Genomic DNA, 25,628 nt, shown 5'->3' on the forward strand with positions numbered 1-25,628 from the left:
AGTACACTGTAGTTTGGCTGTGATGGATTCTTAATGCAAAGAAAGAAAGATGGCAAGCAACACACATGGCAAGATCCTGGCCTCATTTAAATACATGGGAATTTTGCATTTATTTTATGGGTCTCATGATTTTAATTAAACACATTTGTGTTTGTGTACAACACACCGAGAGCATACTTTTCTAGTACATCCACACAATAATGCCAACAGTTTGCCTGTTATCTGCCATGAGTAGATTCTGTTTATTTTATTTCAGTAAGTCATAATATACACTCAGTAACAGAATCTTACACATCAAATTCTTTTCATACATAAATCCATGTAACCCTCCCCATGGGGACAAGGAATGTAATGAAAGTCCCATCTGGTGTGTTATAGGACAACACTCAGATAAGGGATACAATCACTTATGACAAAATATTCAAGGCATATCACACTACATCGACTTACTTGTGGCATGTCTTCACTGAAGATGGACGCAAAGCCTCCTGACTAAAATATAAGACAGGTCATATATATCATTCTGATGTATACCAGAAGTTTCTAACACATGCACATTAAACACGCCAAGCCTGTTCCTGATGGCATACAACTTGAAACAGAGGCTAGGATTTCCATTAAGCGTGGCTACAGTATAAAAACTCTACACAATGACTTCTGCCAGGTTCACTGGATAACAAACTCTGAGAGACGGCCTGATACTAACTTCAGGACTACCGTGTGTTACTCTGTGCTGCCGAGCTGCACTAGCACAGCAGTGAACTAATGCCCTGCAGGAAGGGCTGTTTATTGTCTTCATCTGCCACTGTGCTGGTGTGCAAGGGATACTCCCGGCTGCAGCGTTCTGGAAGGCAACGATACGGTTTCTGTAACGCAGTGACACTTGAGTTCATCTGCCTCCGTTCATTTCAAAGCACTTTACGGATGTTCACAAATGAACTCTCCAGGAGGTCTCCACGCTGTCAGTCTCCACAGAGGCACAGGTGCCACCACACACCCAGCCCTAGCAAAAGCTGTCGCAGCAAAAGGAAGCCCCCAGTTCTCAAATACCTTGCAAATGCATCTTGTCTGGCTCTTGCAGCCTGCAAGGCCCCCAGTGCCTGCTCCCAAAGCAGTATCCTTGAGCATCAAATTTACACTAATAACATTTACTATTACTTGCTTTATCTGTGGTGCTGGCAGCCCCTGTTTTTTAATCCTTTCCTTTCCTCATGCCTCCTGCTCTCTTCTTTTCTAACATCATCTTTCTCTACTGGCTATATTCACATTTTTTTCAGAACTTTTCTTCAGCATCCCTACCACCACCTACCAGTAAAACTCTCTCTCCCTAGTCACGTTGTGCCCCCCCCCCCCCCCTTTTGTTAAGCAGCTGGAACAACATAAAAGGTTAAAAATGGTTGCAAACAGGGAACAAGCATGGTAGCATTAAACCAAACAATGTGGAAAATGGAGGGAAAACAGAAATAATAAACCAGATTTAACAAGTAAAGCAAAAATCAGGCTGAACATAAGGAATATTTTAAGAATAGCTGTAATGTCTGTTTAGCACCTATAAGCATTATAAGCACGAAACAAAAGCTATCAAGCCAGACTAAATACAGAAAATCAAAACAGCAGGAAGCTAGAAGCTGACAAAGAAGAAGGGGTCCATCACTCTTAATCCGAGTTATCTGACTCCCTCCTTCAGCAACTGGTCCTGTCCTGAGACAGATGTCTCAGGCAAGTGGGGTGAATCACATCGAGCTGTCTGTCCTTACACTGACTACAGAAGATGCTCAGAAGAGAAGGTTAGCAAGGGAAGTGATGGTTTATCACTTTGACCTTTCTGACCGTAGGTTGACGGTTTATCACTTTAACCTTTCCGACCGTAGGTTGTAATCTACTGTCCCCAAACCTTTTCTGCTCATCTGTAATATCTGCTTAATAGCTTCTATAATAACTTCTCTCCTGCCACATCCACATAGCACAAAGTATGTTTGGACGCTCCTGCAATATAAATGATAACTACTTTGCAGGAAAAATTGATACAGAAGACATTTAATAACTTGCCCGACACTGCATGTCTGTAGAGAGCTAACAGTGGCAAGTTTACATCCGTGTTACAGGTATTTCAAGCTGAGACAAAGTCTTAATTGGAAACATCTCCAGGATGTCAGATGGCAGGAGACTCCCTAAGGCAAAAAAAGGATTTCATCCTTTTCTGACCTTACATAATGCAACAGAGTGACATACTTTGCGCCTTTTTTACTTTCCCTTTTATTTGCAAAGCATGTCCACCCAGACAGCTTCTACAGATTGTTACTGTTTTGACAGGGGATTATCAGTAGGAAAAAGATACATTCCTAAAAATAAAAACACAATTTTATGCTAATATGCCTGGCAATAAAACAGACTGAAATGAAAAAACGCAGAAAGCAGATTTTCTTGGTCCATTTTATTTGAACCTCCCAATAACTCCATACAAAATAAACCCAGAGCATTATAACAGGTGAAGGAGAGATACTGCCAACTTCCTTTGGTGTGAGAACTGGATTCAAGTATATGAAGATCACATACACGTACTTGTTGAACATGAATCTGATTTAGTATCTGGTGTTTGGCATTGGACAAGCAAGGGACCCAATTCTGCATCCATCACATGGGTTTAACTTTATCACGATGAACTTTCAGTTGGATTACGCACAGCGATAAAGCGAAGCAGTGTGCAGACAAGGCTGCAGGACTGGGCCACAGCAGTGGTAAGCGACATATGTTGACTAGTATAAACTATATACCAGCTATAACTTAAAACACCACTGCACTAAGCGAATGTTTCTGCTCATTGGTATCAGTTACACAATGAAATATTACCAGCTGAGACCAGAGCTTCTGCCAATTAGTAAATGCCAATAAGCACTGGTTAACATGGCATAATTTTGAAAGCTGTGGCAAATGCACTTATCAGCTTGTCAGAGTGAGACCAAAAAAAAAGATGAGAAAAAAAACATATAAGAAAAGGCCTCTCCTGTCCTTTTATCACGCTGTGGCACAAACTGCTTCGAAGAACAATGAAAATACCCATTTCTAAACTGGACAGCACTTAAGTACTTATGTAATTTTTAAGCATTTGATCTGTAATCCTTTGAATCAAGGTCTTACCATTTCTGTCAGCAGCACAAGTCTAATTAGAAAGTGTCATGATGTTAGCTAGCATATTAGCTTGCCTGACTGTTACTTTAATTAGCTATAGCATGGGAAGTGAATACATGAGAACAAAAAAGCAATGGATAAATTATAGCTTTGTTAGGATGGCCTGAAAGGCAAGCAACTTAGCGAGGCTGGGCAAAAAGAAACTGATGCGTACACAACCCTTGAAAATTCAACAGTGGTGCTTTAACTACAGCATTTAGGCTTGGTTAAATACAGAGATGTACGGCCTTAAGTGTTCTTTGGGAGCTCTTGATTTAAGAAAAGTTTCTTTTGAAAACAATGTGCAATGACTGTGTAGTATTTACTTCAGTTGTTTATCCTTATCTTCCTAGCTTTTTTATTATTATGAAGGGCTGACAACTGAAAGACTTGTAAATATTTACCTCTGGAAAGAAAGTTCTAATAGCGAAGTGTTTGTAGTCAAGGAAGGGAACAGTCCCAAAACTGTCCACCACATCTAGTTCATCCATCTGCAGTTCAGCAAATCCTGAAAAAACACCCCCCCTCCCCACCCAGAGGGTTAGTTTAGTTGACACAAAATCATCTCCACAGTTATAACTTGGACCCAATAGATGTTCCTTAAAAGCAGTTTTCAGGCAAGAGGGGTTGTTTTTGCAAAGCAATTAAGAGCTGGAAAGTATCAATCCATTTTTATTTTCACTTTTGTTGAAGGAAATTATTACATGCAATCCTATTAGCTTAGGGCTATCTGCTACTGCAGTGCACACCAACATTAAGGAGAAACTCTGACACAACACAAAAATATTTTAACAGCTATAAAATTAAAATGTTTATATAATGTGAGCTTCTTCTTGAGCATTTCATTTCAGAAATAATACTGTACACTTAAGCACTATAAAGCTCTTTAGACCTACCCTCGCGTATTTCTTTCCGAATCTCGTATTCCAGCAGTTCAAGTTGCTGACTCTGTTTACGGGTTAACTCTTTGGATTTGTATCTAGTAACTATGAATGCCACTAAAAAGGAAGGAAAAAAAAAGAGTACTGAAATTTCAGAACAGACAACTCCTCGACAGGACATGTTTTAATATGATTTTAAGAAAGATTAATATACACTTGCACTCTTCAGAAGGGCTAATGCTTCTACCGTCACCAGTGTGATAGTACCCATGAGCACTAGTTACCTGGATCCAAAACCATGTTTAATAAAAACCATTTCTTGTAATGAGGTCTTGTCAATCCAACTTCATTTGAATGTACAGCACATTCTGATACATACAACCCGCACAGTGAGTCAGAGACTCTAACAAGCATTTCAGCTATTAACAACCTCCTTAAAGTAGCCCTGATTAAGCAGGAAAAGCAGTTTTGAACAAGAAAACCACTTCCAAACTGTTAACTTCCCTAAAGCTTATTTTGAGAGAGAAAAGGCACTGGACAAGGTTCTTGTAAAGCTAATGCACTTTTTAAAAAGAAACCCAACCAAACAAAAGAAGAGTCAAACCCCAAACTTATTACATTAAACTGAAATTTATTGAATATGTAACTGAATACATAACTGGGTCACGACATTTAGAAAAAGAGGAGTGACAAAAAGACAATGAGATAATTATGAAATTATGATACCTCCTCAGTTTCATAATGACCTATTAATTCACAAATGATCCAAATGAGACTGAGCGGAAACACCACAAACACTGCCTGTGGATAAACTGTTGGATGGAAAACATCTGCCCCAAGGTATGGGAGGGAAGCCCAGCTCTGACAGCTGGAAATGCCTGAGTTGTGACACAAAAATGTAGGTCCTAAGGCTTGCCTCACTACATGATGGTGAATAATCTCAGCAGAATGGCCAAAACTACTGTCTTATGCTGTAGTCTAGTGAGATGGACTTTACCACCAGACCAGAGTTAACTTCGTCCACTCTATTGGGAACAGGCAAAAACCTACCAGACTGACTGTCTTACACAAGACAGTTTGCCTTCTGTATATATCTTTGACAAATTTCAGTTTGTTGTAGTAAGTTTGGGGTTTGGCTCTTTTGTTTGCTTGGCTTTCTTTGAAGTGTTTCTTTGTAGGTGTTTATGTGCGCTTATGTGTTGTGATCATCTCCTGCGGCAAATCAAAAGCTGAAAACACATTATGGTACTTACCTATAATGACACCCACTACAATAGGTAGCAAAATAAGGACATATAAATATATATATGATGATGTTGGTTTGACTTCAAGCTCAAAATTTCCTAATTTGACCTGAAGAAAAACAATGGCTGTGTTAGTAGAGGACAGGTGTTACATCAATACTTAAAATGTCATTTAATGAATAAAAAAATATATACTTGAAGCATATTAAGTACCCTGGTTCTGCAGATCACTGGGAAGACAGCAGCAATTTGGGAAAAAATACGTGAACCAATACAAACAACTTCAACTATATTTGATGTTTGATCAGGATAAGAGAGCAGTGCCTAGAGAAAAAATTGGAAGTCCTCATGAAGCACCAAATTTTGCCATTGTTCATGCTGCAAACAAGAGCCCTCAACTGAATGTAAGGAAGGGCAGAAGGAGGCCTCCAGCTGTCCAAGTGGCTCATGCACTTCAGAGTCACAGCTAAACGTTCTGGCATGTTGAATTGAGGAAGGCATGTGTTGATAGCTAAAAGCATTTCCTTGCACTCACAACGTTAATCTGCTGAGCAGAAAAGCAAGGTAAGACCCAAGCTGATAACGAGAAAAGTAACATTTGTGATAGAGGCCCTGGACCAGAGTCCTCTTCCTCATTTCTTTGCAGATGTTTCAACCTCTTCATGTAGGACTGCAGGGTGTTCCCAAAGGTCAGCTTCAGAACAAATACAATATACAAAATACGTACAACATTCCCCAACAACCACTGGCCTTGTCAAAGGCAGGACAGACTTTAGTTCTCAGGAATACACTGAAGTCTGCCAGGCATCGAACTAAAGCATTCACCACTGATAATTATGGCAGAAGAAATTTTGCAAAGGAGAATCTCCAAGAGGACAGTGAAAACACTTAAGTAAAGGGTAGCTAAGACTATAAACAGACTAGAAGTAAAAATACACTTGAACACAGAAGAAGAATACCACCAAGTGCTGGGGATAGAAATGAGCCTCAGATAATTGAAAGGAAGAGTTGGGTTGAAATTATTTTGGGTTACAGCAGGGAAGGCAGAGATCTGGTGATTCATTCACTGGCTTGTCACAGAATGTGAGCAGCCAGGGCAGCTGGAGACTGCCAACTGGATAGTCACATTGCAGCTACAGGGACAAGAGCAAGCAAAGAAACTAGGGCTACAAAGCACAGAAGACAAAACAGGTCTATTTCTTCCATCAAATGTATTTTTCCTTGTTTGTTTACATGTTTTCACTGTTCTTACACAAATTAGTTTCGGTCTGAGCCTTCCTAGAATCCCATTTGCCTTTTGTAAGACTGCAATACATTGGTGGCTAAACATGTTAGTCATTCCATGACCAACACACCTGCCTTTCTCCTCCTGTCATGTCCAACCAAAGTACTCCTAAAGAAGAAATTCCTGTTATTCATTCCTGCCTATTGAAAACTGAGGCAAAACACTCATTTAATTTTCACGTCATACTTAGATTATCTTTAATCTTCACCACAACCCTCCTAGTCAGTGGCCCCATTTCTTTCCTTATCTTCTATTTATTCTGCTTATGAATCATGGACTAAATATGGTATACCTGAAATCATCTGACTCTTGTTCCTATATTAATTTCATTCCTCCTGCACGATATTATAAAACATCCTCTGGATTGGTAAGGCCTCTGAGCTTTACGTCATCAGCAAACGTTATTAGCACATGCCTTATTTTTGTGCTCAATTCACTAGTGATATTAAATAATATCTGTATGAAAACCAGCATTGCCCAAAACCAGCTCCCCATACACAGTATCTAGCTGTTCTTATCCCTAGTGTCTTCATAATGATTGCATTAAGTAGTTTACTTTGTAACTTCCAGGTACATGTGAACTACTGCTTTTTGTTTCTGAGGAAATCGCTCATCTTACCCAATAAAAATATTTAGCATAATCTGCTTTTATTAAAAAGAAGTTGACAATTATCTCATTTTCCATTTTCCTCCAGGTCTTTCAAGAGCTTCTCATTCAAAATACATTATAAAGCTTTACACAGAGTTAGGATTAAATCATCAAACCTACATCAAGTTTTGTTTTGTTTGCTTTTCAAACACTGATCGTACATTTGCTGTTCTTGAGTCTTTCCTACCAAGTCTATAATATCACGTGCCAGTTCTTTCTCAGTGCTGTGGTAAGAATGAGCCCGCTCTTCCTGTCTTGAGCTCCTTGATCTGTCTGAATCTTGCTTCTGTCACAAGAATGGCATTTTCTCTGACACCTCCATTCTGACTGATCATCCTATCTTTGAGCCAACACTCAATAACCTCTTTCTTACTGAAAACTCAGGCAAGAGAGACATTTATTCATGGACCATACCTAGGTTATCATTAGTACCTACCTTATCCTTTTTTTCATAGAAACTTTATCATCTATGATGATTTATTTATATGATTGAAAAAACACGTGATTTTTTTTTATGTATCCTATTTTTACATTTTTCTTGATGTTGGAAAAAGTGTTTTTAAGGCACTAGAAGTAAAAGGTTACATTATAGCTATTGCATTTGATTTGCCTTAGTGAAGTGGTGACCTTTTGATGACGGTTACTCCTATGAAGCTTGCAGGATGGGCATGTGATACTGCAAGGCAACACTAATACTAAAACGCAACACCAATCTCAGAAAGACTTTTCCACGCCATAACTGGCTCAGATGGCAGGATCCACAGATGGGGGACCAGTTAACAGTGATATGGAATTGAGAATAGTTTCGTTAATCTTTGCTGTGTGCCATATGCCTTGAAGTCAATAGAGTTATTTCAGTATTATACCAGTTTTATATCACCATACATTGCAGTAAGTCTGGCATCATTTTTCTCCCTTATAAATGGTGATGATTGCATTTAAAAAAAAAATCATTTCTTCATCTTATTCATGGAGCAAATATCTTAAGATGCCATTTAGCTTTGACATCCATGCTAATGTTCTTATATTTGGGCCTGGCTTTGTGCCATATGTTCATAGTCTTTTGGCCTCCTTGGTGCACATTGAAATTTCCCCTTTTTTTCATCCAGAAATGCTTTCTCCTGTGTCTCAGTGATTACTATGCACAGTTCAAGATACTCATTTAGTTTTAATGGGGAAAACCGAACAGGAGGACAGAATCCTTTTCTTCGTGGCCACATTGCAGCAGCAGATTGCTTACAGATCTCAGATGAGGGGCACTCCCGATCCCAGTAATATTTTATCATCAGTGTCTGTGTTACAGCCAGAGGTGTGGCAAGCTACTGCTCTCCTGGAGCTCAGCAGCAGGGAGCTCAGTTTGGCCTGCAAAGACTACTTCTGGCACTACAGCAGCAACCAGGCAGCAAGCTAACCCAGTACTGCTAGTGGTACCTAAGCTAGGGAGGCATGCTGAGATGTGAGGAATATAACCAGACAGGCAAGTACCAAAAGAGCATGATCAGAGCACTAATGATAAATTTAGTACATAAGCATCCAAACACTGTTAAATTGCAACAAAAGGGAAATCTACTTACAAAAACTTTCACAGTGGAAAAGTCAATCTTGTCTGTTCCTTCTCTTTTGAATTTGCACAGTATGGTGCTACGGTCTGGTTTTTTGGTAATATTTTGGACGTTGAACCATACCTTTTTGGTCTGTGTACCATTCATATATGACAGATAAACCTCTACCTCAGTTTTAGAAATATTCAGGTTGTCATTTTCTTTCTAGAGGGAAAAAATTGAAGATAAAAAACAGTCACTAAATATGGTAAGACATAAAATAACCCTCAATATTATAAATAAGGAATTCTAGTTTATTACTTTCAAACTTACATATATTTTTAATTCCAGATCAGGATCCAGCTCAGTGTGCAGCTGGTAGTTAATGAACACGGGGTCAGGGTGATAGTGTAATTTGACACATGGTATAAAGGTAGTTTCCACTTTCAATATCATATCAACAACTTTACCCTCTGTTGCATGGCTCAGACTTGGTGTTAAGTAATGATATTCAGATTCATTTCCAGAACATTTAGAGACCTAGAAAAGCAATAGCAAGCTGTAACAGTCATTAAGCACTCAGTGGTGGGTACAATTACAAACAGAGGCACTAAAAATCATTTTAAAGCCTTCCTGACTTCACACAGATACCTGGTAAACCTCTTCTCTGTGATCATGGCTGCGTGCGGAGCACCTGAGAAAGTTTCTGCATTGAGCCTGTGTCTGCCTTTAAGCACATTTATCACATTCTCTGTGCGCTGTTTTAAGGCTGATTGCACACTGCCAAGGCAGCTATTTCCTGCAGTGAGACAGGAATAGTGATAGCAAATTCTCCTTCCTTCCCCTTAATGCAGGTCATATGAGACAAGCAGGACAAGATTTCCAGCACCCCTTGAGCACTGCCTCTCCCCACCCCTGCTCCTGTTAAAGGGGGGTTTGCTACACTCGCCCCACAGGCAACTCCATGGCCCGGTGCTGCTGTTTTCTGGTCTTTGTGCTGCAAGACCAGGAGGCAATGGGGTGCCCACCGCTTCAGAGCCTCGGATTTCATCTCAACAGTAGCTTCAGTCACCTCCTGCTTGCTGAGGCATTGGCACCATCTGAGTTCTCAGCACAAAACCAGAGAGATGTACAAGACCCCCTCCTCCAACAGACCTGCAGCTGGAGGTTGGGGACGGTCGCTCAAGAAGGACAGTTTTGGAACAAGTTTCTAGAGCACAGAAAATGTCACAGGGAATCATGCCGAAGAGTAGCTTATGTTTATCCATGATCCTGTACTGAGGATATGTGCAACCATAATCCTACAAGTGGTCATATTTATTTCAGTAGAATGCCTCACATTTAGTGTGTTTAAGCATTCGCAAAATACTGAGATCCTCCTAAAACCTTAGGAACAAAACCTAATCCTTTAAGAGACCTATATTTGGTATTGTAAAGGAGATTAAGACTTACGGTGAGGTTTGATCTCTGGTCATCTGAAATAATCACACTGTCCACCACATTAAAATTTCTACCACTTGCAGTTATTTTGCGACCACCACTGAAAAAAAAAGGGGAGGGGAGGCAGTAGCAAGGTTTAAATTATCTGCTTTCCTACACATAAGTCCCCCATTAAAGCTTTAGCTGTGAATTACTCATGCATTTTGCTCTGGTAGCAGGCAATACAATAAAGTCAAACTGCAGGACAAGATAATTTGAGCTATATAGCGTAATGTCATTCTTTCTTCATAATGTTATGATAAATGCTTTTGCACAGAACCAAATGACTTGATAGCACACAAACACATACTTCTTTTCAAGAACTCTTCATCTTGTTTTCTGTTCATGCAACCTAAGAACTATACTGCAAGTTAATATTCTGTCTGGAGGAAAGAACATGATGGTATTTCATTGCCCTAGAGCAGCCCTGCCTGTGCTTAATTCTTGCTTTCCTCAGGACAAACCGATGGTGCCAGGCACCTCGCAGGGAACATGCCTGGCAGTATTCAGACCATCTGTCTCAGCACACACAATGGTGCTTGTGTCTGAGGGCTGTAGCCCAGCATCTCTGCTGAACGCAGTTGGAGTGGTTTAAGGTATTATTAATTTCCAGCTGCCTGCACTGCCCCTCACCTGGAGGTGAGGGCACGTGTTCTAGCTGCTCAGCTGCTGCAGCTGCCAGACCAACACATTACCTCAAACCCACACTTGCCCGTGTTTGATGCCAAGATGTCAGATTGAGAACATGAAAGTGGGTAAAATCCCTTCTGCTACTCTGCTGTGCAGCAGAGGGACAGGCAGGTGCAACACTGTGCTTGAGAATGTCTCAAACTGCCCTGCATGTCTGGCACCAGAGCTGAGAGTCTCCTGCAGAACACAGCAGAGGCTTGAAAGGGCCTTGTTTGGCTTTAGGTAACCCCATACTAAAGCAAGTCTGCACCTATCACTTCAGTGGAGATAATTTTAACTTCATTTTCAATTCACTGATACTTTATGCTGTTTCAAAGGTGAAGTGTATATTAGAACCAAGAAATCAAAGTTATTCTGAGTTTGAATTTGTGTGTGCTGCCCCAACTTTTGGATTTAGCTTCAGTATGAAGAGACTATTTTTAACTTCTACCATGGAGACTTGGGGTGAACAGGAGGAAGTTTATGGAATCCTACAAAACACAGGATCTGTCTTGCAGCTATTGTGACTATTGTAAGTTAAATGTTAAACCAGTTCACCAGTATAAATTCATCCTCCACAACAGGTTACTGCAGTCATCCAAGTTCCCATCAGCTGCAGTCTGGCCAAGGAAGGACACTCGTTGACTCAGTGGAACTGCATTTTATTAAATACATAAAAAGTATGGAAAGACACACTTTACCTGATCCAGGAGGTATTTGGTGTGATTCCAAAACATGACGGCGGTGAAACATAATGCAGGGTTACTGCTGGTGAACATTTTCTCCCGTCAGCCTGTATACATACACTTTTGGCCTCTTTACGTGTTGGTGGGAGAGCAAATGTCATTTGTGTATCATTTAGCACATTTCTAACTTTAATGCTGGAGGAGAGAGAAAACAGTCACAGATGCTGAATCACAGATTCAGCCACTCATTTGGTGTTACTGCATGAAGCCTATAACCTAAAGCAAAGGATGAGGAGAGAAGAGGAATAAATCTTTGAGCTGCCAGATGGAGGTGAAAAGGGAAAGCAGGGAGTTGAAAAGACAAAGTAGGGCATCTTTTGAATGAAGTTGCTGTGTGTCACAATAATCACACAAGATGGTACAGATATTGGTCTCACAGCCTTGGGATAAGGATATGTAATGTAATGTGTCATTCTGCTGTTTATTTTTTTTACTTCTTTGTTCTACCAACATGGTTCATTAGCTAGTCAAGAATGAGAACCTTCAGTTTCCTTTCCTTTCTTCTTTTTCACTCTCTTCCTCTTTTCCTTTCTTTGTCTTTCTCTCCTTCCCCTCCTCCTTTCTCTCTTTCCTCTCCCACCCCTTTGTCTCCCCTTCCCCTTTCTCTCTTGTCCTTCCCTCCCTCTCTCTCCTTCTCTTCGTTTTCTGTAGTCCCCAGTAAATTTGTGGTTGAAGTAAAAATTGAGCTGTACTATGTGAATACTTTTTCAAGTGCGAGCTATGTAAAAAGGACTTGGTAATCACAGGCAGCCATTGCAGCTGCACCTGAAAATGATTGAGAATAAGATAGCCTAATTATCTAGGGGTTTACACTGTGCAATCATCAGCAGAGAAAAGTACAAGCTGTTGCATGAGAGATTCCCTTCCTGGCATGGTGTCTGTGCTTTCACAAGCCAAATCCTAGAATATATGGGGGATACTCTGAAGCAAAGGAGAGCCAAACAAATGCCAAGGCTTTCCTGTGACCTAACTTCTTGTTGCCTGCTGCAAGACCAGAGGGCCACAGGTACAGACCTGTCCTAACCACTACTGAGAACCGGCCACGTACCCACGCCATCCCTTGTATTGTACCCAAACACCACATTCATTTCCATCCTCTAGGAATTTAAAGTGGAAGACTAACTAAAGGAGTGCAGAGCATCCCCCTCCGCTGAGAAGAGGTCCATGACAACTGTTCACACAACTGTATTGCTAGGGAAAAATGGAGTTTGGGGTATAAAAACATAATTTACACTATGCAAAGTAAACAGTAGTACTTTTCAGAGCTGTGCTAACTCACATGTCTGGTTTACAGCCACTGATGCCCGTCAGAATCAGTTTTATGCCCGATGCACGCGTAAAGTTTTCTCCTTTGACTGTTATTTCACTTTTGCCTAATGTAGAAATCCACAAAGGTTCGATGGAATGAATGTTGATATGCTATTAGAAAACAAAGCAAAACAGACTGTTTACAAAAAGGTTAGGCAGTTAAAACAGCAGCAAAAACAACCACTGCACAGGAATGTGGGTTTGACAGCACTGAGATATATTTTTCTTATTAATTTCAGATCTTGTTAAGTTTGATCCTGGGAAGTACTGTCAATCACAACTTCTTTACAAGCCAACTATTTTTACCTACATAATTTATATTTCAATTTATCTCATAACAAAGTTGCCAAAAGGAATCATAATCTGACATGCTAGAAGGTATGTATCATAAAAACTCAGCTTGAAATGACACATTTAGCGTGACCCTTGAAGAACTATGAAACAACATGAGACAAAAACCATGGTGCTGTCACTGTGAGAGATCTGAGAAACAAATGAAGGCATCTCTCCTGACCTGAAAAGGGGAAGCAGTGTCAAACCGTAGAATGAAAAGTCAAGAAAGAGCCCAGAATGAGCCTTACTAGAAAGTCTTTTCAAAGTCATACTTTGACATGAAGGTATAGCACAATTGCAGAGATCTTTTGGTATCTCATTTTGATGCAAACAAATTTACAAATCTATGTCTGCATTTGAGAATAACCCTAGGTTTCTCTGATGCTGTCTGTCTTAAAGAAACATGGCCAATTTTTAAACTGGGCTTTTTTTTTGTATCTTTCCATTTACTTACTCTAACTTACTACCGAGAACAGAGATTTTTTTCCTAGTCTATTTGCTTGATGCTTTTGACAGCATCTCGTATTTAATCAGTTTTGCTGCTTCCCCAGTTTTATAATCAGACAGTCAGCTTCCTCTCTGTGCATCTTTCAGACATCAAGAGAAAACTGAAAACATTCCAAAAAAAAAAAAAGGAAAACACTCATTTGAAATCACAGTGCTTGGGACCTTTTCAGGCAAATGATTTCTAGCTTGGTTTTAGACTGCCCATACGACCAGTTTGAGTTTTTAGTGTTTTGTGATTAACTTGATTTCTGTTGAGTTTGCCTGTGGATGCATTGATGGGTAAGCTCAACCTCTCTGATACTGAGAATAGAGCTGGTGCAAAACCTCTAGGAAAGCTAGGGAAGTGCTTGCCACAGTGGTTTTCTCCCCACTCATCTTTTCATGTCCCAGAGCAGCATCAAGACTTCAGGCTCATGGCCTGAGGAGACCACCTGGATCCCTTCTCCAATCCTCTGCAAACACAGCATTTGCCTGTTTCAGAAAGGACCCTGTGGTGTTTTCCCCATGCACTGCCATGGCCCAACAAACACTGAAACACCCCAGAAAAAATGTGAGACCTGTCACAGCTGACCTAAAGCCACAGCTTTTCCCTTAGGAAAGAGCAAGAGAGGGCAAAGGCCAGGGCCAAAGGGCCTGCAAAAGTAAGGAGTTTGTTAAAGAAATTCCTTCGCTCCAAGGTGACTTCTGACAGGAATAATGGAGGAGGGCAAAGCAAATGCCTGACAAACTGCTGAAGAGGAAAGTTCACTCCCACCCTGACCTGGGGATCAGATGAACTCTTGGTAAGCGAGGAGCATGAATGAGGCAGAAGTCTGAGAGGCTGAAGCCTGCGAAGCAGCAGTGCTTTATTACAGCTATGTCCTGTCCTGTCCCTCCAGCGCACTGGAGGAACCCAAGTATCCTCACACACACCCAGCAGCCAAATACTACATAAAGGAGTCCAAAACAGCTTCTGGACTCCCACAGGCAAGCAGCAGGGAGCCCTGAAGGACAGGATTGTTCAGTATCTCACAAGCACACAGAGACCCCAGAGCTATGTCGGGACTGCGAGCACCGGAGAGGAAACACAGGGCACCCAGAGGTGCTGCAGGCAGGAAACGAGGCTTCCTCAAACTTCAGCTTACAGCCAGCCTCTAAGCCAAGAAAGAGAACGATGGTGTGGTTGTACAGAATGCTTTGTTCTCCTTCTTTCCTTTTTTTTTTTTTTTAATTTTTTTTTAACGCTAGCTGGAAATTGCGGCGAGCACAGTTCACCCAGAAGTTTCACCGCACGGCTGCACCTTCCCTGCGGTGACACAACGCCAGCCTCCTCGCTGGGCCCCACCTCAGACTTGTGGTTTCAGGCAGACACCAGCAGCTCTGGGGCCAGCTGGCCTCGGCCGCTGGACAGTCCTGACCTGACTGCGGTGGTCTGCGACACCTTCCTCAGCAGCAAAGAAACTGGATTTAGTCACTGAATGTGGGAGAGGCAACACTTCCTCGCGGGCCGGCTGGGCCTGCGGTGCTCATTTCCGAAGCACTGCCCCCTCAGCCCCTGCACACACAGCCACTGGGTGGCTGGAGGAGACCACACTAGCGAGAGTGAAGGGAAACAGCAGAGGCAGGAGGACGTTTATAAAAACCAGTAGTTGTGAGGCACGCAGATGCCATGGTGATGAAAGAGAGACACGCAGCAAGGGCGCAGCAGGTCCTCAGGTGATGTAAATCAGCACCACCCTGTCAGCTTCGATAGAGCTCTGTGCTGCTGAGACTTAGCCTCCATCCCCGGACAGCGTAGCGCTTCCCTGGGGCTTTGTAAACAGTGACAGACACATCCTCAGAGCTGTGGTTAGCGTGGCTGCAGGTCACAGCGAGATGTTTGGCAGTGGACCGGTTTAATCAGCCTCTAACACCCCGGGGAGCACATCCCTGTCCCTGCGCTGCTCCTTCACCAGCGCTGGTGCAGGACTCCAAGGCCACACAAAGACCTGGATCACGCAGCTAAACCCAGCTGAGAAACAACCTGCCAAAAGAAAACATTTATTTCCAGCCAAATCAGTTTCTTTGTCAAGAGCATGTGCACAACCAGTCCAGCTGCTGCTGCAGCACAAGGGGAGGAAGGTGCAAGCATGGAAACCAGCAGCTGGAATCAGGAGCAGGACTGGGGCTGCCATCACCAAAATAAAGTATATTTATATAAATGCTTGACTGGGGCTGGGGTTGTGGGAAAATATAAAACCTCCTTCTCAAACCCTCCTTAAAGCACCAGCAGCCAAAGGAAAGCAGGATTTCAAAAGCAATTTCAAGCCCTCTGAATGGCTCAATCACATCTAAATAAACATCTGTCTTTGGATTGCCTCTAGTGCTTTCAGAGCCTTGTCCATCACTGTCTTTCCCAGATAAGGCATGTGGAAGAAAGCCATCTCCCAGGCAATTCCAACTATTTACCAATGTCAAATTAATGCACTTGGAAGAAGAGCAAAGAAGAATCTTCTCTGTTCTTTCACCAGCACTAATGCTTGTATACACACCAAATCCAGAATATTAATGTTCAGAAGCCCAAGTATTGCAATCCCACACATCTCTGCAGAAAACAAAACGGATTTTGTGATCTTGTTTAAGACACCTCAGCTGAACTGCTGGATTTAAGAGGTAATTCCTGTCTTCACATGTAAAAGTTTGTGTAGTTCTAATGAAACATTTAGAGATAAGAACACAGTGCCTATTTATACCAACCATGTTATCATTCACAGAAAAGCAGAAACCCAGAAGTGTAGGCAGCAAACCTCTATGCACTTACTCATCAGTCAAATTTCTCTTCGCTACTCATTTCTCTCCTAACACCTGTATGTTATAAGCAACCACTGATGACAAGATTGCTCAGTTTTATCAAAAAATAAATACATTTGGTACCATAAAGAATGAAGGGATAACCTCATGATTAAAGGGCTGTCATTTGAAAAAAAAGGGATAGGTTCACACACTCTATACGATTTCAGAAGAGAACCAAACAACCAGGTTCAGAAAGGTCTTTTGCCACCAGCAACACTCCTTCCTTTCCAATGATCCTTCTCGGGCGGGATGGATGGAGGGTAGCTCCATCTCCAGCTGATCCACTGGCTTTTGTCACTAGATCACCTAAACACAGTACACGTGGATTCTGGCATTTAAGGCAATATTGCAAATACTGCGTCTAGAGCTAGGCACATGACTTTTGCAGTGCTTATTGTCTCAGTGTCTGGATCCAAACTCCAAAACTTGGAATCTTTAAGCACCGTCCAAGCACTAAGAAAAATAGCACTAATCCAAGTTTTGCACTATCTTTTTGTACAACAAATTGTTTCCTCTTCCATAACTCAATTCTTCCTTCAAAGTTCTTTCATTTTTATATAAATTTCTTCTCCAACCCACATTACTTCAACAATGCTGATCTGAAAAGGCTAACTTACCTCTGATTTCTGCGCAGTGGCGATCCCTTGGGAAGCAGTTGTGGTGCTGCAACTATCCTGAAAAAAATCAGCATTTCTCCATGTCAGGACAAGAAAGAGATAGATTACTGCTCAGATGTAAAAAAATACAATGAAAAGGTATCACAGGGGATTCCAGCTTTCCTCACAAACTTCACCTGGCAGGCAGTGGCGGAAGAGACACGCGTCCATTTACAGCTGGCACACTCACCATCGTTTATACACCGTGGGCAGCTGGTAACACAGAAAACAGGGTTTTGTAAAACACAGGGACTCAATCTAGAGTCAGTCATGAATGTGAAATTTCAAGTGACAGAAAAAAGCACAAATGCAAGAGAAAAATCTGGCAAGCATGTAATGAAATGTGTAAAACATAACCTGAGTTTACCCTCCAAGCCTATTGTTCTGTTCTGCTTATTCTGAGGACAAATTTAGTATGAAATATCATCTGCGCTAAGATGCTGAAAGTCATACATTTCTAAAAAGCGTGAAGCAGACAGAGCACTTTGGATTTCATTTTGATGTGGTTTTTCCGGTATATAAGTGGCCAGATTGTACTTTCTATCCTGAAAAGGACAAAGAAAACCATCATCGATTCTTTTACAGCTTTCCTGAACTTCTATTCTGTGTGTGTAGTATTAGCAAGTATTGTTGGTTTGCTGTTGTCTCCCCTTTCCAAAAAAATATGCCTGTTGGAGACAAGCTCATTGTTTTGCTATGCATTAATGAGCGAAGAGGATAGCGAAGAGTAGCATAGGCTACACATGCTGAGAAATGCTGTGATTTAGAGGAAGACAGCTCCTTCTCTGTGTTGCTTCAGGGGCTGGGCAGTGATGTGCCACTTCCCAAAAAGCAGGGGATCAGTTTCATCACTGGTGCCTATAAATTAGGCTCCTTGTAAAGGACAGGGGTGTGAAACACTGCAGACACCTAGAGTACATGTTAGTCACATCTAAGTTTTAACAACCAAAAATCATAAAGGGTTAGGTCACATACTGGGCAGAAATGATTTCTACTGCAACCTCTCAACAAGAAGTGTGGCTCTGAAAAATAGTGTGTACAGAACAATAGGTATTTACTGTTACTGTTAGCAGATTTGATGTTACTTTCTGTTTTAATTGTATTTATGTTACCCATGTACCACATCTAAATCACAACCTACTCCATCAAAAAACAGCTCCATAAAGTTACTTTCAAAAAATCTCTTGATTTCTCTGACTTAGGTCTTATCCTGAGTATCAGAGGCTCACCTTTCTCATACAGACAAAAAAGTTCTTAATGTCATTATGGCATCCTTTATTATTTTTTCAAACATTTGTCATTCAGCCATTATAATGCCTCTCCTACAGCTGTCAGGGTCCCATTAAATAAGAGTCATCAAAAGAAGCAGCTCTTCAAGGGCAATAAAAAAAGAGGTGAAGGAGGAAATGGGCCAAGAAAAGGGATTTGGGTATATTTAGTGGAATGTATTTCCTTAATAAATACCAAAAAAACAGAACAATCATATTTCATACCCCCCTTCCTGTGCACACACATAAACCCCTCAAAGAACTTCAATAGGAATCAGGCTCTTACTTTTCCAACTGAAATGTTTGTGTGATATTCCAAGAGCTCGAGGACAGCGATGCTTCAAGGACTAGACAATCTGGAAAAATGTGACTGTTAGACATATGCTGGATATTACAAGAAATACCTGTTAAAAAATAATTGACTTGAAGACTCATATGCCTTCAGCTGTTCTCTACATGGTATTCTCACACACATATTCCTCACACTTTTGACTGATAAAAATAACTAGATTTTATCCTTCCATAGCATCCTTCTGCTGAGTTATTTAAAGACTATACACACACTCATTAATTTAGCTTGATGCCACCTATGCACAATATAGACAAGTAATGCAATTGTAAAGATACAGATAAGGAAATGCCACTGTGAAGTGGGAATGTAAAATCATCTCCTAAAGAACATACAGTATACCTGTGGCACAGCCAGACCCTGAATTCAAACGTTCTAACATAACAGACTGTTCTAATGCAAGACACCCCAACATACTGTACTTCTATTTCTTTCTGTCTCACTTGGTTTCAGAGTCTTCTTTTGTAATCTATGCAGTAGCAATTTTCATCCTATTTAAATCTTTTATGATTGCATGAGTCAATTTGCCATTATTTCAGCTAGTAATTACTATACCGACAATTCGCTGGCAGCTGTGGAATGAAAGACTATCTTCTCCCATGAGCAGAATACCACATCGAAAAACAGAGTTAGCTATATACCACTTAAGCCATGGTCTCTTTCATCTGTGTGCCTGCAGATGTGTACGTCTGCAGAATGAATGGCTGTCTGAGATCAAATGAAACCCATGTGCGCAGACCTTTCTGGCTTTTCTATGCTAAGAAGCAGATAGTTTTTTAATACAGGAAAGCTACATAGATTTAAAGCATACCCACCTTGTAAAGGTAGGGAAAGCTTTATCCTTACCACAGGCTGGCTTATTCAGATGAAAACCAGCTTTGGCTACATCTAAACTGCTAAATCAGTAGTATCTCCTAGCTCCACATGCCAGCACGGCACTTGGGTGCTTACTGCAAAGGTCACTTGTGCGCTTTTCAGAAACAACCTTTGGTACTGTACATGTGCTTAAATACCTTACTAAATGGAAAGCAAAGAGTCTGATTTTTAAAGGTATTTCAATGCTTGAAGATGTAGATGAGTGCACACAGACACTCTGAAATCCTCCACCAAACACCTATTTGCATCTCCAGAAATCTACATATCTGCAGAAATCTGACGTGTTGGGCACAAAATTGCCCAAATCACTTGCCTAGGTCATTATATGAGACGGGTCTTAAACCACAAACTACTGAAAAACAGTATTTTACTAAGAGTAATCAGTAAAAGCAAGAAAATTACCACTTCTGGCAAAGCTTGTCTTCTAAGTTTAAATACTTTAAAAATGACACAGTCAAAAATGGTTTCCTGATTTTGTCTCTGTTGAAATTAACAGAAAAACAAACAAACAAACAAACAAACAAAACAAAACAAAACAAAATAAAAAACTATTGCTTTCTGCATGGCCTGGGATGACCTTTCAAAATCCATCCGACTGCACTGAGTAGCAGATATTTTCAAAATGTTTTTTTCAAGAAATGATACCTGAAGGAATTTTGCAAATGCATGTTCTGGTGAGACTGAGGTCACTTTACACGAGGTGCTATAAACAGTCAGCATAACTCCCACACTTCTATTACCCACTAACATAACTCATAGGAACATGTGAATGGCAGTAACACTGGCAGGCATGAGCTAAGCTCACAGCCTTCTGGATAACACAGTAAAAGCACTCATCTTTGGCACAAAATACAAGCAAGGCAACCAGGCTTCCATAATACTATATTCTGAAGACCTGCTAATGGAGTAAGAGAAAGCCCTAGTCCAGGAAGACACAGAACCAAAATGACAATGAACTCCATAACTACAAGAAAGCATGGCGTTTGGGACTAGGTCAGTATAGGACATATTTTCTTCTCTAATGCTTTTGTCCTTAAAAATCCATTTACAATGTTTACTAAAGCCACCTTAATAGTCTAGAATACCCAATGCATATCAGCCTAGCTGTCACCTGCTAGGGAAAAAGTCTTTTCCTCTTGATTCTCAGACAGGAACATGGCACACAAAAATATATGATATCAGAGGAGTTTTTCCTGTGCAAAGGCTGTGGATAAGCTCCTGAAGTCCCAATATTCCAGGGAATCTGCCTCTATTCTATTTTGTATTCTAACATAGGTAACTTAAAAAAGGTGAAAGGACAACCTGTAATAAAAGAACCCTGTGCTTCTATATAGATCCCTGAAGCAATGCAAGGGGGATATTTTACTCCTGTTAGTCAAAAAAGACTCCACTGTGAAGGATTATCATCTCAACTTTGAGAACCTAGAGAACAGCTCAAAAAGTCCAGATATTCAGTAATTTACCAGATCATTCTATTGCTTAATCATAGAATCATAGAATCATTTAGGTTGGAAAATACTTTCAAGATCATCAAGACCATTCCTATGTTCAGTTTTGGGCCCCTCACTACATGAAAGACATTGAGGCCCTGGAGTGTGTCCAGAGAAGGGCTACAAGGCTGGTGAAGGGCCTGGAACACAAGTCCTGTGAGGGGCGGCTTAGGGAACTAGGGTTGTTTAGTGTGGAAAAGAGAAGGCTCAGGGGAGACCTTATTGCTCTCTACAACTACCCAAAAGGAAGGTGTGGGGAGCTGGGGGTTGGCCTCTTCTCGTAGATAACTAGCGATAGGACTAGAGGGAATGGCCTCAAGTTGCACCAGAGGAGGTTTAGGTTGGAAATAGGAGACATTTCTTCTCAGAAAGAGCAGTCAGGCATTAGAACAGGTTGCCCAGGGAGATGGTGGAGTCACCGTCCCTGGGGGTGTTGAAGGAAAGGATGGATGTGGTGCTTAGGGACTAGGTTTAGTGGGTGACATTGGTGGTAGGAGGATGGGTGGACCAGATGACCTTGGAGGTCTTTTCCAACCTTAATGATTCCATGACTCTATGATCAAGTCCAACCATCAACTGAGTCACATCACTAGACCATGTCCCTTAGTGCCACATTCACACATCTCCCAAGTACCTCCAGGGATAGGGACTTCACCACTTTCCTGGGCAGCCCATTGCAATGTTTGACCATGCTCTCCATGAAGAAATTCTTCCTCATGTTCAACCTAAACCTCCTCTTCTGCAACTTGTGACTGTTTCCTTGTGTCCTATCATTTGTCATGTGAGAAAAGATACCAACACACTCCTTGTTGCAAGTTCTTTTCAGGTAGCTGTAGGCAGTGATGAGATCTCCCTTCATCCTCCTCTCCAGACTAAACAACCCCAGTTCCCTCCGTTGCTCCTCATAAGTCTAGGTTTCTAGTCCCTTCACCAGCTTTGCTGCTCTTCTCTGCACATGCTCCAGCAACTCAATATCTTTCTTGTAGCATGGGGCTCAAAACTGAACACAATACTCTCGAGGTGTGGTCTCACCAGTGCCATGTACAAGGGGGCAAACACTTCCTTCATCCTGCTGGCCAAACTATTTTTGATGCAGACTAGGATGCCGTTGGCCTTCTGGGCCACCTGGGCCTGCTGCTGGCTCGTGTTCTGCCAGCTGTTGACCAGCACCAAAGGACCTTTTCTGTTGGGCAGCTTCCCAGCCACTCTTCCCCAAGCCTGTATTGCTGCATTGGGGTTGTTATGACCCAAGTGCAGCACCCCGCACTTAGCCTTGTTGAATGTCATGGGATTGGCCTCGGCCCATTGATCCAGCCTATCCAGATCCCTCTGCAAAGCCCTCCTGCCCTCAGGCAGACCGATAGTGCCACCTAACTTGGTGGCAAGCTTACTAAGGGTGCACTCGATTCTCTCATCCAGATTGACAAAAAAGCTAAACAGAACTAACCCCAAGACTGAGCCTGGGGGAACGTCACTGGTGACCGGCTGCTAACGGGATTGAACTCCATTCACTCTTTGAGCCCAGCCATCCAGCCAGTTCTTCACCTAGCATACTGTACACCTGTCCAAGCCATGAGCAGCCAGTTTCTCCAGGACAAGTTTCCCACAGGATGCACAAAACAGATGGCACAATCTATGCATCCAGTACAAATGGCTCACGTCTCTAATTGAGAACTACCAGTGAACAAAGTAGTACAAAAATTATTAATAGCAAATGGATTCAACCAGTAATTCAGAAAGATTAAAGAAATCAAGTCAAACTCAAAAAGATATACCAGCCAAATTGCCCTTGAACCATGTATTTTTCTACTAATCATCTAATTGGGAAAATTCCATTCTTACAAGCATCTAAGCTAGGTTGACCGAGGGGTTCACTGAATGTTGAGATTATTTGTTGTACAGACATTCACAGATTCTCCTCTTACTTATGCCAGTACTGATTGTTGCAAAGACAAATTCTGTTTGCAGGTGAGAGAAGGGCTAAGATAGGTTAATTTGTCAAGGCAGGGCACTGGAACAACACTGCTTCCATGGCTCCAGCCAGCTTGATTGTCACTGCAGCTACCTGAAGTTTCCTTACACAGCTGCTAACTGCACCACGTAAACATACTCCCCAAAGCCGAGAGACTGCACTGCTATAGGCTTATTTGAAGAAGCTGCTTCTAGTTATAGGTTAATATGTTTTATTACTTCTAGGGAGGATTCCATATTAACAGATATTTAATTATCAAGAACAGAGTAAGCATACCCAAATCACTTGACAGAACAGGAACTTTTTTTCAATGACATTTAATAAAGAGTATTACGTACTATTATACTCATAAGGCTAGTATTTGTGCTCAGTTCTCCTCAGCAATAAAAGACAGCGAATAAGTACTAAATAAATGTAATATTAAAACATACCATGATCCATTGTCACCAGAGTAGTTAGACTGCAGAAACAGGACGAGTTTTTCAGCACTACATTTTCACAAAATATTTCAATAGGTTTTACAATTTCTATCATACAGGAAGTAAGGGTTTTGCTTATGCTTGTAGACACAGCGACCTATAAAACAATAAAAACATAAAAATATAATATATTTCTTGTAAAAATTGTTAACTTGTCATCTCGTTTTTACAGAAAACTTGAAACTATGAAATGCAGGAAAGACAATTTTTGTGGCAGAAGCAGACAATTCATTAGGTAGCCTCTCCAAGGAGAGGCCCACTCCCAACAGGAAAAACAATACAAAGAGTCCTGAAAGGAACAGCATTGCTTACTTATGGAAATTAAATGGATCTCTAAGGTATGTGAGGGGAGCATTCTGGAATATTTTTGATCTAAAAAAAAGAATTTTGCTATAAAAGTATTACATGCTGTTATAATGCCTTCAAAATATTTGAGCAAGAACATAACAAGTCCTCACAGAGAGCCTACATTTGCATCCATATCCAAACTGCACTTAATTATGAAACAGAATTTGTCTTGTAATTAATTATTCTTTGTTTCTCGCTGAGAGTGCTTTACAAATATGAACACACTAATGCATTCAATCAGGAAACCAGAAACAATAGCATGCAGATTAAGTGGCCGGTCACAATACTTGATAATCAAATACTCAAGGCTATGTTTGCTGTGAACAGATACTGAGTAAATACTAATATCAAGCACTTAAAGACGCATTTGTGTTAGCATATGCGCCCCAGTGAATGTTTTGTAACTTGTTACCAAGCTCAGAACTTACATAATGCACTCAATCCATATTCACTGGAAATAGGAAAATAGCTGATAGTGATATAATGGAATAGTTCTCTTTGCCAGCATAGTGAATCTTTGAGTCAACATCATGAAGTATAGCTTCAAGATACACTTTATGGGAGAGGAGAAGAACATCTGTCTGATCTACATATTCAGCATACTGAGATTTCCAGTACTTTCGCCAATTGTTGAGGTTAGAAGGACATGTATATGGAATGTAGTGACAAAAGAGGGGAAGCTGCAGTAAGTGACAAAATGACACATTTTAAGTCACAATAAACAAATACACATAAAATTGGGTATACATACCTGACTTCTGGCAGGGAAACTTAGCAGGATTTTCAGATCTTTATCAGGTGCATGTGAAATGTTATACCAACCCTTTGTGCTGTTTGAACGTGTACAATTTTCTTTTAATGTGCACCTAAAATTATACATAAAATTATACTAGCTTCTTTATGATGGCTTTTTTTTCAGACACTGTACTTCAACTTATTTAGTATGCTATTGATTTTTTACAGCAACACTATTGATTTTTTTACAGGAATATGGTTAAAACTGCAAAAAGCTCCAGGGAAACAATCAACAAAATCTTCTGCTTATCAGAATAAATTACTCTCCATTGATATATGCTCTAGGGTCCTCATTAAGTCAACGGAACTTAAACATATACAAGATACTTAGCCAGTAACAACGGACGTGGTAGCCTGAGATGGAATACATCACCCCCACTTTCAACTGCTTCATTGTACAGCTCTAGATCTGACCCCTTTTCACTCTACACTCAATGGGGAGAAATATGCTCTTTCAGGGTAAGATTCTCCTAAGTTATTTTAGACTTTCACACAAATATGAAATTAATCACACTATAGATTCTGCTGCTTCTCTCCAATAAGACTAAGAGGAGATGGAGACGAAGCTCAGATGTGGAGCTACGCTTCAAATGTGTAGAGCTGAGATGAATTCTTTTTCCTAATCACCTCTATTGTCCACTGATGTGAATGGTAATCTTTGCTCTTGGTTAAAAACACCTGTTTTGAAAAGGTAGTTCAAAACAGATTTCTCCATCTTCATTAATAAAATTAATTTCAGAAGTAGGATGGCAAAAAGTAAACAAAAATGTTGTA

General features: G+C 40.9%; 1 protein-coding gene across 1 annotated transcript in view; it reads right to left on the bottom strand.

Annotated features, from left to right (window-relative positions):
* Positions 1-25,628, bottom strand: part of PLXNC1 (plexin C1) — a 71,885-nt gene that overhangs the window by 25,390 nt on the left and 20,867 nt on the right. The window contains exons 5-18 of the mRNA XM_083821496.1: positions 24,811-24,925; positions 23,664-23,808; positions 18,832-18,901; positions 17,415-17,490; positions 17,239-17,295; positions 12,942-13,081; positions 11,618-11,797; positions 10,221-10,308; positions 9,102-9,308; positions 8,802-8,993; positions 5,303-5,402; positions 4,065-4,166; positions 3,573-3,676; positions 451-492 (exon numbers count right to left, since the gene is read on the bottom strand). Of these exons, the coding sequence (XP_083677622.1) occupies positions 451-492; positions 3,573-3,676; positions 4,065-4,166; positions 5,303-5,402; positions 8,802-8,993; positions 9,102-9,308; positions 10,221-10,308; positions 11,618-11,797; positions 12,942-13,081; positions 17,239-17,295; positions 17,415-17,490; positions 18,832-18,901; positions 23,664-23,808; positions 24,811-24,925 (1,618 nt within the window). The remainder of the gene's footprint in view (positions 1-450; positions 493-3,572; positions 3,677-4,064; positions 4,167-5,302; positions 5,403-8,801; positions 8,994-9,101; positions 9,309-10,220; positions 10,309-11,617; positions 11,798-12,941; positions 13,082-17,238; positions 17,296-17,414; positions 17,491-18,831; positions 18,902-23,663; positions 23,809-24,810; positions 24,926-25,628) is intronic.

The sequence above is a fragment of the Anser anser genome (genome assembly GCF_964211835.1).
Source record: "Anser anser genome assembly, chromosome: 1".
Classification (NCBI taxonomy): Eukaryota; Metazoa; Chordata; class Aves; order Anseriformes; family Anatidae; genus Anser; species Anser anser.